Source organism: Leptidea sinapis, chromosome 35, assembly GCF_905404315.1.
Source record: "Leptidea sinapis chromosome 35, ilLepSina1.1, whole genome shotgun sequence".
NCBI classification, from domain to species: Eukaryota; Metazoa; Arthropoda; class Insecta; order Lepidoptera; family Pieridae; genus Leptidea; species Leptidea sinapis.
This window is the reverse complement of record NC_066299.1, coordinates 8,139,484-8,154,585: the sequence shown is the minus strand read 5'-3', so window position 1 is coordinate 8,154,585 and position 15,102 is coordinate 8,139,484. Positions and strand designations below refer to the sequence as shown.

At 37.1% G+C, this 15,102-nt stretch overlaps 1 protein-coding gene across 7 annotated transcripts in view; it reads right to left on the bottom strand.

Annotated features, from left to right (window-relative positions):
* Positions 1-15,102, bottom strand: part of LOC126975196 (transcription initiation factor TFIID subunit 4) — a 70,375-nt gene that overhangs the window by 47,054 nt on the left and 8,219 nt on the right. For 3 of the 7 annotated variants that reach the window (XM_050822972.1, XM_050822970.1, XM_050822971.1), the window contains exon 2: positions 12,491-14,988. The exons of 3 other annotated variants lie outside the window; for them this stretch is intronic. In XM_050822972.1, the coding sequence (XP_050678929.1) occupies positions 12,853-14,802 (1,950 nt within the window). In that variant the 5' untranslated portion in view covers positions 14,803-14,988 and the 3' untranslated portion in view covers positions 12,491-12,852. Of the gene's footprint in view, positions 1-3,585; positions 3,671-12,490; positions 14,989-15,102 lie in introns of those variants that run through there. One more of the 7 variants, XM_050822969.1, reaches the window with a different exon arrangement.

The following is a 15,102-nucleotide window of genomic DNA, read 5'->3' as shown; positions in this document are numbered from 1 at the left end:
TTTAATGGTTTTAATTTAATTGTCTGACACTAACGTCAATCGTAGAAAATACAACATTAATTATTGCTGTTCGGAAATAACCAATTGCTTGTCGGACAATTGCTAGTTAACATTACCTTATTACCGTGACCTGGATATCTCATTTGTTACAGACAAATAATTAACGGAATATTAAGAGACCTTATCCTTTATACGTGTCTTTGTCCACCTTTGGAAAGTACTCTTCTTTCGAGGGCCAGGTTTTCAGTGGTATCTATTATGTATTAGGTACCACTAGACTAAACTAATACTACTCCTACTACTGCTAAACTAGGTATTAGACACGTATTATGATTTATGTCACTGTCTTACACTACATACAATTGATTGGAATACGGACCGTGCTGTTACATTCAGCTTTGAAGAATGAAAAGAATGGCGGTGTAAATACAGTCACAGGAAACTATCTACAGCTACGTATAACTGAAGAAGCATTTCATCGTTTTGTTATTTTATGAGCAGGTTGTGGCATTAGCATCAGCTTCAATGTACGCTTTCTTATGTTTATTCCAATAAAAAAAAACATGGGAACCACCATATTGTACATCCGTTGATGATTTCATATCATCACGTGTAAGTGATCCTTATGTCTGTTTGTCCTCCTAATCCATGAAGTTGTCCAACCCACAGTCCTGGTAAGTGCTATCTAAACGTTTTTTAGAATTTACCTTAGACCTTATAGACCTGAGAAAACCGGTTTCGATCTTCGCTGGGAATTTATAATTGTGTTCCGAGCATGGTATACAACCATTAAATTCAAATATTTTTATTCAAAATAAGATCACTTCTTGAAAGTCAAAAAACTACCACCCATTCCAAAATGAATGCCTCAGGCCTGAGAAGAATGGGCGCAACAAACTTAGCGGGCTTTTTTTTCATCAAAAATATGTTTTACAATTAAAGTAACATTCACAAATTAACATTGTACAATTAAACTTATTATTTAATAGCCTGAGGGCGGTCGCTCCATTCCCAATCTGTGGTATCATTAAGAAAGTCATTTATGTTATAGTAACCTTTACCACACAAACTTTTTTTAACAATTCTTTTGAATAACGTAATACTTTTGTTTTGAACATTTTCTGGGATCTTGTTGTAAAAGCATATAGGTACATCGCCCCACAAAAGACTTACTAACTCGACTTAGCCGAGTAGTAGGCATCATCAATTTATGTCTGTTCCTGGTGTTAACATTACAGTTTCTGGCAAATTCACTTATGTGCCTATGAACATACATTACATTATCAAGAATATATTGAGAAGCAACGGTCAAGATGTTAATTTCTTTGAATTTTGCTCTCAATGATTCTCTAGGACCTAGGTTATAAATAGCGCGAATAGCCCTCTTCTGCAGCACAAATATTGTATTAATATCGGCAGCGTTGCCCCATAGCAATATACCATAGGACATAAGAAGGACATTGTTGTTATACTAATAGGTAGTACTTTTATTTATTCTGGGATGTTTAGTTAATAAATTCTGATTCGGTAACTTACCAAGATTCACCAAGATAAGGATAAAGTGATTCGGATTGTTTTTCGGTTTCGATTAGGCTGTAAATAAGGAGGATCGGAGATAATTTGGTCGACAGTAGCAGTCCATAGAGAAAATATAATATTCTTAACAAAAAATACCGATTTGAAACATTCATTTTTGTAAGGAAAAGGAGGACAAACGATACGTTCGTTTGTCCTGGTGTTAAGTGATCGCTTCCGCCCAAATTCTCTTGTAACACCAGAGGAATCGGCCTTGAAGTGTTGCCGGCCTTTAAGGAAGTTGTACACGCTTTTTTTTGAAGGTGGGTAAGGTAAGGTAAGTTAAGGTGAATGTTGTATCGTCCCAGAAACACCGCACAAGGAAGCTCATTCCACAGCTTTGTAGTACATGGAAAAAAGCTCATTGAAAACCGCACTGTGGAGGACCGCCACAGATCCAGATGGTGGAGATGATATCCTTACTTGTGGCGTGTCGTGTGAAGTACGGCATATAAGTACTATGAAACAAGGTAACTTAAAAAGAAAAAATTATCTCTACAACATTTAGAAGTTGGTATTAATAATAACAATAGGTACTAAAAATTGTTTCATTAATGATTACAACCTTAATTAATTATCACTCAATTACTATGCACACACTAATTAATTTAGATAGAATCATTTTATGTAGGTATAAGCAAAATTATCAAATATATTAATAAGTATTTATATCTATACGAACCAGATATGGATTATTAGGTAAGTAGGTACTATCTTACATAATATCGCTGGTTATAGGTACGATGGACGAAAGTTGATTAAAAGATTGATATTTATCTTTAAAATCCATATATTCAATTGTCTAGAAAACTTTGTTTCATATGTCAGAAAGTTATTTAATGTAACTTAAATTATTTAATGTTGATGATGTAGTTATCAAGCAAAATACCATATTCTTAAAAAAAAAATACAAAAAAACAACCGTCTTCAAAAACACAATTCCAAAACAATAGATATAATGTGCACTAAAAAGTATAAAAATAATTGCGTATTTTTATACAATCTAATTAATTAATCTAATTCTAGTTACGAGTATTGTTATTTTTGGAATCGGTGTCCTTCCGCCGCAACCCACTCTCGCCTCTCGCCTCCTCACGACTCAAGCACATCTCACCTACCTATGTATGTAGTAACAAACCTATCTTGGACGACACCGACTCCAAAAATTATAATAATCGTAACTAGAATAAGATTAATTAATTAGATTGTATATAATACGCAATTATTTTTATACTTTTAGTGCACATTATATCTATTGTTATGGAATAGTGTTTTTGAAGGAGGTTGTTTTTTTGTTATTTTTTTTTTATTTTATGATTTTTAGTGAATTTTAAGTACACTAACTAACAATTTGTCTAAATATGTGTTAATATACTAAATTTTTCAATGCAGCAAAGAACGTAAGTACTTTGCAATTTGATTACAGACAGTGTTCCGATACTTTATCATGGATTCTAAACTATCTTTGAAGTATATCCTTTCCAATAAAAAAAGAATCATCGAAATCAGATGGCGCGATATTGAGTTATACGTAAATTTATCACCCACTTTGCTATACGTATGTATAGCAAAATTTAAGACTTTCATGGTTTTCTCATGGATTCCACTGTCAGATCTGGACCAAATTACAATGGGACCACTCGGGAAGCACCAGCTTTCAAATAAAAAAAGAATTATCAAAATCTGTTCACCCAGTCGAAAGATTTGAGGTAACAAACATAAAAAAAACCGACAAATTGAGAACCTCCTCCTTTTTTGAAGTCGGTTGAAAAAATAAGCGTCCCTCCCGAAACGAAATATCGAACAAAAATCTTTCAATCGTGTTTTGAGCTGTGGCATCGGAAAGAAAAGTTTTTGAAAATTATCAACCATTTAAATTTCTCTTTGATACGATATTTCTTTTATTTGTAAAAATATGATAATCAAAGGAGCCTAGCCTTAAAAATAGGTTCACGTAAACAATGTTTTAAAATTATAATACATATCTATAATATTTATATAAAAACTCACCATAATTAAATTTGTATCCCGGCACAAAACACAGCACCTCACACGTTTGTCGGCAAATTAGCTAGTGATAACACTGACTCAGTGATACACAATTATTTGATAAGAATATTATCCTAATCAACACTTGATAGACTATATAATCTTTATAAGTAATTAATATGTACTATTTATTATACTGGATCTAAGGCATACACTGAGCATGTTCGTACTCCTGTACCGACGAAGTAATGAGCTGTTATTGTAATTATAGACAGCAGTTTGTCGACAGAGCAAATTATTGTCATTAGTTGATTGAGATAATAACCATCATTGTTGTTAATTTTGTTTTGTGTAAATATTTGGCCTATAAAGGTTGCCATAACGAGTCGTGACTCTCAACGTTAAACGATTTAGGTCAAAATAATAACTATACTTACTAAATATTTAGATTACACCTTATATAATTAAGATGATATGTGTTAACTGATTAAGACAAGTTTTTCCTTTGATCTAAAACGCGATCAATTTAAAACTCAGTACTCATGTACAGTACTCTTGTTAACGAGTATAATATGCATTTCAGCAACATTATTCGAACGCAGTAAAACATGCTGAACATCGAAAAATTTTTTTCGATTTAACGTATTTGAACCCGTTTATTAGCTGTCTTGTTATTATTTCATATTTTAAATTATAGAATTATAAATATTTTCATTATGTTTATTGGCAGGTACTTACTTAATACGCTCAGGGTTCAATGCATTGGTGAATTCGCTTTGTCTCTAAGCGACAATGGGGGTCAATCTAGCGTAGGAGTTATATTATGGTAATGATCACCGCCGGTCACACTCCAGCAACGCCAGGGAAATCACAGTATCGCTGCCGTCGGGTGTGTACGGGCTTTATTAAAGGTTCCCATGTGGTATGGTCCTGAGAACTAGTTTAAGGTCCGCGCAAGAAGTTACGCAAAGCGCAAAGTTTGTACATGGAAGAAAGCTCCCGAATTCAATCAAGAGTGTTGTTGGGCATGGGGAAAGCGGCGGCATCTAAAATCATGTAAACACCAGTGTACTGCAAAAAACGTATAGTCATGTCTCTCGGTCCCTCCAAAGAGTAATTCTTGAGGCGAAGTAGAAGCACATGCGCATAACTGGCGAGAGACTTCCCTCACAAACCAGTGCGTTCTGGTCTCTCGCCAAGGCTGTCAAACTTGAAACTTCTGAAAGCCTGCATTCCGTCACTACACAGGGACGACGACTCACTCGCTCACAACGCAAAAGAGAAAGCTGATAACCAACAGCTCCAACTCGACTCTGGATTAGCAACGTTCCCCATTACTTATTAAAATGTGCGATTCATCGGTGGTTAAGGCATAGCGTCAACGCGTTTTTCACCTTGTACTATCAAAAATCAAGCGGGTGCTATGAGAGGGGAACCTGATCGTGCTTTGGACATGTGCTCCAGAACTCCGGTCCTTACCCGTCTTTTCTGGCTCTTGTACTCATCATGCGTAGTCCCAGACTTACGTGTCCCAAAAGACTGAGTTCTATCCCCTGGCAGTTGTGCAGAGTCATTTGAAGGATTCTCAAGCACAGCAATGTTGTGGATTCATCAGGCAACTGCTGCATTCCCGAACCTTAGATAGCTAGGTCTTAGAGATTTTCAGGTTTAGAGTATACTCGTGCCTCAAAGGCCGTCAACATGATTATTATTGCATAGATTATGTTGAAACGTCTTTCTATGGAATAACCCACAAACCCGTTTGTCCTCCTGTTGTATAAAAAAGTGGACAAGTAGGAATATGAATTTGAATTGAATATATTATACCAACGTCAATTTAAGTTATCCCTGTATTTATGAGAAAAATTGTCGTAACTGACGGAGAAGAAAGTAATTCTAAAAGGGATCCAATTTAAAGTGGAATCTTTGAATATGACTCAACTGTCACGCGTAGCTATATAATGCAAGTGAAATTGTGTCAGAGCAGAACTGTCAAACTGTGCGTCGAAAATTTATCTCATAGAAATAGTTCATAATAAACATAAGATGTAAAAAAATGTTTAGAGTCACGAATCGAAATAAAAACTATCATATCTCATAAGTTGGACCAATCTGCACACAGTGTTCAAATTTTGATTTAAATCGGTTCAGTAGTTATGGAGTTCATCGCAGACAAACAACGTGACACGAAAATTTTATATTGAGTAAAGACTATAAATAAATTGAATAACTTTAATTTAAAATACAATATGAAGAATAGTTTCCGGCAACAGGATCTGTGGTGGCTGGATATACATAGATATATACTCGTATATATACACTTGTGAAATCAATGTATTCATGAAATTATAGGCTGCTACTGATGATAAAAATTGTCTCCGCATAACAAGTATGCGACCAATTGTTTTGCAATTCTATGATACGGGCTGGCTATCTGCCCAGTATTGCAGAAATGATTTCTCCGACAAATTGGAGCAGAGATAAGCTTTAATTAATATTTTTACCTGCGGTTGTGCATTCACTTCAGGCGCGGGCGCCCGCGGCCCGTGGTAGGTCGTGTAAACATCTGCATCGTTTACTTGTCATGCCCATTAAGTATATTGAATTTTGTCTATATTTGCCCGTAACTATATTTCATTTTTGCTTATTTATTCCTTTATACCATTCAAGCTGTGTGACTATCTAAATCTCAATCGAAATCAGATCAGCCTAACAGAAAGATAAGCAAAAGATTTTCAGGAATATGGCATATAGTTTCACGCTACTTAAGAGAGCACTGCGGGAAAATGGTGATATGTGTACACTGGTACAGTAACATGCGCACCTTTGCCCCTCAGTGCTCCTTGTAAGTGACAAGAACTATACGAATTTAGTAAAAAGCTTTTTTGACCTAGATATATACCTATGTATGAGTATTTAGTATTACATATTATTAAAATGTAAATGAACATTCTTTGTAGTTATTTGGTTGAGTTGTCGTGACAGGCTTCAGTAAATGTCACTGCTTGGTGGCTACGTGGGACAGGTCCGTTCCCTTTTTATTCCCTATTTTTGGGTGTGTGTGGATAAAACTGTACTCAATAGCTCTAATTTTTACGTATTCATTTACATTTACTTTTTGAAGTGAAACTTCTTTATCGACGTATAAGAGAAATTTTATAGCACATCATCACGATTTTCGGTAACGCGCCATTTTGTTTTTTTAAATCCAAGATGGGCGCCGCGCAAAGTCATGATTTCAACATTATGGAAATCGAATCCAAGGTTCTCGAGGGCGCAGAGAACGAATTTGATCATTTTTTAAATCCAAGATGGCCGCCGCTTAAAATTATTTTTTCAACAATATGAATATCGTATCCGATGTTCTCGAGGGTGCAGCTGGCCTACTGGCAAAATCGATATTCGATATATCGTGGGATTAGTCGTGTCGAATACTACTCTTAGTTACATCGTATTCAATGTCGAAACGATGATTGAACGAACGAAACATTTTTCGATATTATCGGTCCTAACCCTACTTATTTACTTAATTGAAAATGTCAGAGACGAATATTCGAATTTGACAATTTGACACCTGACACCTTCTAGGCTATTATCGTTTCAAGTTGTATAGATATATTCGCCATATAATATAAATAATTAATAAATATTATTAAAATAATTATATGTGATTTACTATTCAACAGATTTTTTTTACTATCAAGTAATTTCAGTCATTTTGTTGATCGTTTATGCGTAGAAAGTAATGGAAATGGCCGCCTCAGAAATAGGAAGTCGACGTTCTCGTCGGGTTGAGTTACTTTTTTTTACATTTTATTATCCGCAAGTTTAGAATCATTTATTTAATTTTAAATGGACATATTATATTCATTACATAATTTTTGAATATTTACATTTTGTGTAAATGATGCAAATTGGTGATGCAGTGTCTGGCATGGTCCTTAGTGTCTAAGCTATGTTTTGATTTTTGACACTTAACAGCGACATAGCACAGATAATATTTGGTTTTTCAAGGTTTGCGCATAATTCATTCACTCTAACATCGTAAAAAAATCAAAATATTAGTCTATGGTTACGATACTGTTACGATAAACGATATGGAATACGAACATTTGTTAGAGTATATTCGTGTTAGAGTATAAACGTGCGATATATTCGGGTATTATCGTAACGTTCCGAATATATCGCTGTCAATTTTGCGAGTAGCGTACCTCCTGAGAATTAATTTGGGATCACTTTTGAAATCCAAGATGGCCGCCGCGCAAAATTATGATTTCTACAATATGGATATCGTATCCGAGGTGCTCGAGGGTTCAGCGCGCGGCCGCGAAAACGTAGAACATCTTCCCATCTAGCATTGTACCGTGCAGGTTTAGCACACGGATGTGAGTAAGTAGAACATCTTCACTCCTAGCGTTGTATCGTGCAGATTTAGCACGCGGTCGCGACAAAGTAGAACATCTTCCCTACTAGCGTTGTGTCGTGCAGGTTTAGCGTGTGGCCGTAGGTGAAGGAAATGGAACTTATGAATGACAAGTATTCTTTTCTATTTACATTTACCGCTAAAAAGCTATATATATATGAGTTAGCCCAAAATCTAACAGAGTGTGATCTGACGTATAAGTTAATGTACAAGCAGCTGCATCAAAGTGAACACGCTGCCTATCTGAAATCCAGAAGTCTTGAGGTCGTGGAGTGCGTGCATCAGAATTAGATAGGTCTCTCCAGTCGTATTCGTCCAAAATTCAAATTCTTGTAAGTAGTGCGGATGTTGAACGCCAGACAACAAGGTCCGAGGTCTGGTGAATTTTTCTATATGGAAGTGAGGACAAAACAAGAGTATGGGTGACGTGATGTTAAGTGATCAAGCTGGCGACACCCCTTTGCAATACAAGAGGTACCGGTATCACAAGAGATATGTTTTAGTCTTACGACTTAGTCTTGTATATAAGTGTAAGCGCTTCTTTTGAAGGTACCCCTGCTGTTGCTTTCCGTATTTACTACGCTAGGAGACTCAAATCCAAAATTTGGTTGCATGTGGCAGAAAGTTCCTTGAAAGAACCTATTAACGCGACTATTTCGCCAAGCACATTCCGTGAAATTAGAGACACTGGCCTTCAAAAGTAAGTATCACCCTTTTAAAATTGGGATAACGTTTTAAGTTCACAAGATATACTTTCGAAATAAAAAGGACTCCAAAGAGAATTTAATTTTGTACATAAAAACTTTATAGTCGGTAACCTTCTTTACAGAACTGGCTGAAAAAAAACTTCAAAAACAAAACCATTCCTTTTTCAAAGTGGACGTTTCCGAATTACAATTTTACCATTCACATTTTTCTTTCTGTTTTAAATTTTTTTCAAGATCGATGGGTCTTGTTTTAAAAATTTATGCTAAAAAGCACATAACATTTATTTATCATGCCTCTTTCAGTTGAAGAATGTGCTAGGATCATGGCTTTTCTGGAACTAGGCATCAGTATGCGTCGCACTGCAAGAATGGTGGGTGTGACGGTACGAACGGTCCAGAAGGTAAAGCGAAGGTACGAAGAGACTGGACACCATCTGAGGAGACCTTGTAATGGCAGACCCAGGTGTACCAGTGCCCGAGAAGATCGTTATATTATTTCAACTGTGTTAATAAATCAGACCCGGAGGGACTATATTAGTGACAGTACAGTGAGAAGAAGACTTGCTGAAGCAAATTTGAAATCCCGAAGACCAGCGAGTGGCCCAAAACTCGAGAGACAGCATCGAGTAGCGAAACTGCGATACGCCCGTGAACACATGCAGTGGGATGAAGAAGAATGGTGAAGAATTTTGTTAGCAGATGAGTCTCGATTCTCCCTATACACTTCTGATGGAAGGCGAAGTGTTTACAGGCGACCTGGTGAGCGATACCTTCAAGCCTACATCTCAGAAAGAGTCCAATACGGTGGAGGCAGTGTACATGTATGGGCTGGCATATCTTCAGAAGGTCGCACAGAGCTAACAGCCATAGAAAATGGCACCCTGACTGGGCAAAGATATGCTCAAGAGATTCTCAATGAGTATGCAGGGCCGTATTTAGAAAATATGGGCGATGAATCGATGCTGATGCATGATAATGCCCGGTCACACACGGCTCATATCGTACAAGAGTATATTCAGGAGGTCGGTATCAGCGTGATGGCTTGGCCATCAAGAAGTCCTGATCTCAACCCGATTGAACACGCCTGGGATGAGCTTGGGAGGCTAGTCAGAAATCGCAGACCACCACCTACTACCCTCAGGGCACTAAAGCAGGCCCTGGTAGAAGAATGGGAGAATATTCCCCAACATCGGCTCCGAAACCTAGTGTTCAGTATGCCAAACCGGCTCGAAGCTGTAATCAGAGCTCGAGGAGGTAATACCAGTTATTAAAAATTAAATAACATGTAATACATTTTATTTGAATTTTTTTACACTAAACTAAATATGTCTATTTTCATTGTTTTATCTTTTTTAAGTTAAAAATGTAACTAATGTATAATTTTAGTTTCTTAGAATTAAAGCCTATAAAATTTGCAATAAAACGTTTTTAATCTTAAATCTCTACTTTCTATAATTAAGAAAAAAAAATAATTTGAAAAGTGTGATACTTACTTTTGCAGGCCAGTGTATAATATGTGGCAGAGAATGCAGACGCAACGCCAAAAATCGGAAAGAACTAAGACATCCTATAATTATATACTCATATACTTATAGCTAATTATACTCGTAATCTGCACTACCCCTTCACCCAATAATTTTATGCTAACTTTAATAACTTTTTGCTTAATAGTGATTTTCATTATTATAACACTAGAAATAAGGGATTGCTTGTAACCAATTCTAGTAGGCTTTATAAGATACATAATAGCTTTAAGGGTAAATGTATACACTTTTGTAATAAAGTCCCAGCCACTGTTCAGGCCTTATCTATAAATAGATTTAAATGTTTTACAAAAAATGGCTCCGTGGTTAATCCTATTACTCCACAGCTGAATATCTAAGATCGGACAGCCTGGGACTAGATTACGATTATTTTTAGCGATAGAAATGACTGTACAATATTGTATATTTTTATTCAAAAGAGCGCAAAAAAAAATGCTGGAAGAGTTTCTTGCGGCAGTATTATCTAGTATATTAGAAATGACATCAAAAAGAATTCTAAAGGAATAAATTTTGTGAAAATATATGCCTTTTATGCCTTGAATTAAAACTAATGAAACTGTTATTCCTATTAATAGTTATTAAACGTTAGTTATGTGACATTCTGTTATTATTCAACAAAATATGGCGGATATAAAATATGCCAAAAAGGTCGTGTTCAAAGGTCCATCAGGGTTCACAGATTTTGGCAAAACCCGGGTTAACTTAAAATGAGGTTACTAAGGTGTTAGGTGACGCTGTGAGTTAGGAAGGATTGGAAGGGCAATTTTTAATTATGAGCTTTTACCGCCGGGTTCTGCCCATCGATTCGGATCTCTGCCGTCAATAAATGATGAGATTAAAGGAAAAATTGAGAGACAGCGATCGAAACAGATCAATCAAAGCTACACCCTTATTGGGTGTGGTCTTCCCACGATAACGCTAGAACACGTATCTTTTGGCACTCAGGAAAAATTAAAGTTTGGCTGGGAAATGATAATGCATCTGCCCCCTGACCTTGCAGTCTCAGATTTCCACAGGTTTCACAAAAAAAACTATTTTTCGCGTTTTTTGCTCACAAGTCCCAAAATTTTAAAATAGCACCGGGGTCATGTCGCTACCTACAAGATAGCAAAAATCATCGAAAAAAAAATGGCATATTCTCTATTTATATGTAAATAAACATTGAAATAAGATTTCACAAAAATGCGCAGAACATTTTTCACCCCTATTTTTTCCCCAATCTATTATCTTGTTTTGAGACGTGAAAAAACTGCAATGTTCCTAATAGGAATTAATCCCACTAACTACCTTCTTCCGATTTGAAAAATGTGTTAAATCGATTATCAAGTCTAACTACGCAGTGATACAAAATGAATTTAAATTGCAATAACTAATTAGGTAGGTTATTATACCTTTATCTATCGTTAGGTAATTACAGTTAGATAGCCTATGCGTTAATAGAGCATTGGTCAAAGGTCAGCTCTATTGTGGATACAATACAAATTCAAACCAAACAATGGTTATAGGTTATTTTGATAACACATACAGCTCATTGACTCTGTGCCTTTTGTTTAAACTCAAATTATTAATTGTGACGCAGAAACATCGTTAAATTTCATGAAACTAGACTAAAATAATATAATTAATGTCCTTTAATTACATATTAGAATGCGAGTGATTGTTATGCTTTCACGCCTTAGCTGTTCAACCACTCATCATAAAATTTTTGATTCAAGATGTCAGGGGTATGGTGTGCAGATTTTCCACAGTTAAACTCGTCAATTGGGTTCATTTTGCGTGTGCTGTCCCGGGGTAATATGTAAAAAGATAGAATTGCTACAAGAGCAAGCAAGAGATTTTGCATGTAATGTAAATTTAGGATTAAGAAATGTTTAAAATATTATAATTTGATTATTCCGTTGGTGATGGCCAGTAGAATCCACTCTCGTTGCAGCCGCAATTTCGATTCCCTCTGGTGTCAGGTTGCAGTGAATTCACAAATGTAAAGGACGTGAATTCGATTTCTTCGTCTTTTGTTGTATTTGTTATTTGTTAACTTTAAAAAAATACTTTAATCGTCTTTTAATGTCCATCCGTATATCAGATTAACAATTAGAAATATTCTAAGATGTATTCTAGGACGGACCAAGTCAACTTAATAACATTTAAGATGTCAAGTCAATAAACATTTGCATCGGTACATGATCGATTATGATATCACCAAATTTTTTTTATCTGTGCATAATATGTGGTATGTGGAATGAAAAACCGGGTTCAACTACAAGTATGTATATTTAAAATAAGATAACTAGGTACTAATTTTAAACATTAATGGCGATAATATCGAGATATAATGATTTATCTTCCATTTTTCTACTCTTAGAGTTAGAATTCTACTCTTACATAATATTAGCAGACAGATCGTTAACAATCTGTTAAAAAAAAAGTACCACTAAGTACCGATAGCTACGCTCTAAGGGGCGAGACAGCAATTCACTTCAGGCTACCGCCTGCAACTCTGTAAGCTCTTCTGGACAAATTTGGACTGTATGGAGTACTATTTCCACCTCTTGGATGGAATAATCTCATACCAGCAGGCCCCTGATCGCATACTACAGCTAAATTAAAAATAAATTTATTTTAGGTAGCACCGGTACAAGAGTGTTGAACGCGCTGTCCTTTTGTCTTGCTCCAAAACGTGAAGCATGTCACGCATGTTAATGCGCTTCAGACGGGTCCGTAATGCCATTTGACTGCGTCCACTCATTCCCGTGCTTTGTTGAATAGTTTCGTTTGAGCCTCCGGCTCCGTCCAACCGAGACTTCTTCCTCGGTCCAATAGCCTGTAACGCTGTCAGGTTCGCCTCTCGTTGACGTAACTCTTCTAATTCAACACGTTGCATTTCTTTCGCCTTTGCTTTCAGTTTGGCTTGCTCAGGATCCTCATTCTTGGATCTAGATTTAGCAGCTCTCAGCAGCATCTCCCTCTCCGAATCATCCCGCTTCTTTCTGTCTACGCGATCCAACTCTTCTAAAAACTTCAGCTGGCCCTTCACGTCTTGTGTTACATCATACTGTGCATCAGATTTGAAAAACAAGTCACTGCGGTACTGGGCATTGGTCGCCAATTTCTCCACAATGCCCTTGAGATACTCGCTAGCCGCGTGGCTTAACAGAGCAGCTACTTCGGGAACGGCATCGTCTAGCCCGTGGCGCTGAAGAGCAACCTTGATGCGATTCTGTACCGCACCAAGGTTCAGCAAATATTCATCCTTACACGACCTTATCTGGGTCCCAATCATTTCAGTGGATCCTAAGATCCTCTGCGTCTCTTCAGCTAAGTTGACACCGCCCATCGCAGCAACGTCATTAATATCGTCATCACCTGCCATCTTTTCGTCACCAAAGGGTTGAGTAAACTGTAGAGTAGATTTCCTATCCTTTTCTTTTTGGACTGATTTGGCACTGGTCAGTAGGGTAGACAAAGCCGCAGAAGACCCTCCCGCCCTGACAACGTTGGTTTTCGCGTTAACAGTCATTGTATTGCCAATCTTTGTAGTGTTAATCTTTGTGTTTATTGGTATGTTTTGCAGAACGGCTATGGAACTGCCCGGTTTCATTGTTACTTTCGGCATCTGTAAGTTGGTGGTTGCAATCACCGATTGTGCTTGTGATGGACCTGCTGATGACGGTAAGCAGGGAAATGCGACATGAGGCGATGGCGGATTTATGCCTTCTATCACAATCTCTTTTGTGCACATGGATTGCCTCAAAAAAGGTAAGCTTTTCCTCAAAAATCCTATAAGGCAGGGCTGTGGGCTTGCTTTCAGAAGCTTTTCTAGCCTATCGCAAAATTCTTCGGGTTCCACCTGCGCGTCAATCAACTCTTGAATAAGGTTCCGCACATTGCACTCCACAGACTTTGGTTCCTTGCTCGACAAATCTAGAAGGTTTGCAAGAAAATTGCGACACTTCTCTTTTGTGTTATCAGGAGGTTTCTGATTTATGACGATTGGCTGTTGAACAACCGCTGGAGCTGATATCGTCGATACTGCGGATACAGAGACTGGGGTAGTGACAGCTCCCATGGGCATTTGACCGGCTATCTGACCTGGTATCGCCACGCTAGTTGAAGCGGATACTACACCTGGCACTGCAGGCACAGTAGACAACCGAAGAGTTTGAGCTTGTGGAGCCGTCAGGGTACCAGCTGTGGGCGCAGGCCCAACTCTCAACAGTTGGTATTGACCATTCTCTGTCTTTAACAACAAATGACCCTGCTGCCCCTGTTGTAGACTTTGTAGAGTTTGCAATGTTATACCTGGAACTGCAGCCCTAGTACCAACCATCTGTGGTGTTCCAATCACTACTCTTGGTGATACTGTAGCTACCGACTTCTGTGCTCCCCCTGTTGGGGCAGCTGGCCTTGTATTTAATATTTGAACATTGGGTAATATAGCAGATGCAGCAGAGCCCATATTTTGACTTGTAACAACAACATTTTGCCCAGATTTATTGATAGTCATAACGTTAGGTTTATTATTCCCCATACTAGAGCTCGCTGTGGTAACATTACTAGGGTCCATGTTTAATTGTCCAGTTGTAGCTGACACTACTCGTGATGGTATAGCAATGGATTTGTTTACTGTGCTCAATCTGGAACGGTATTCAATTTAATGTAACCATTTATAACATTTTTTATGAGGTGCGGCGATTCCTTATTTATTTTTCTAGTCCTGTGAGACCTTGGTACTGGCCTAATTTTCATTTACCTGCGAAGTGTTAAAATATTAAGCTTGGCGTAAGTATCATTTGATTGGGTGGAGTTAAAACTTTGATATGCATCAAGTCAGGGTAAAATATTTCAAACAACATGTATTTTAAAT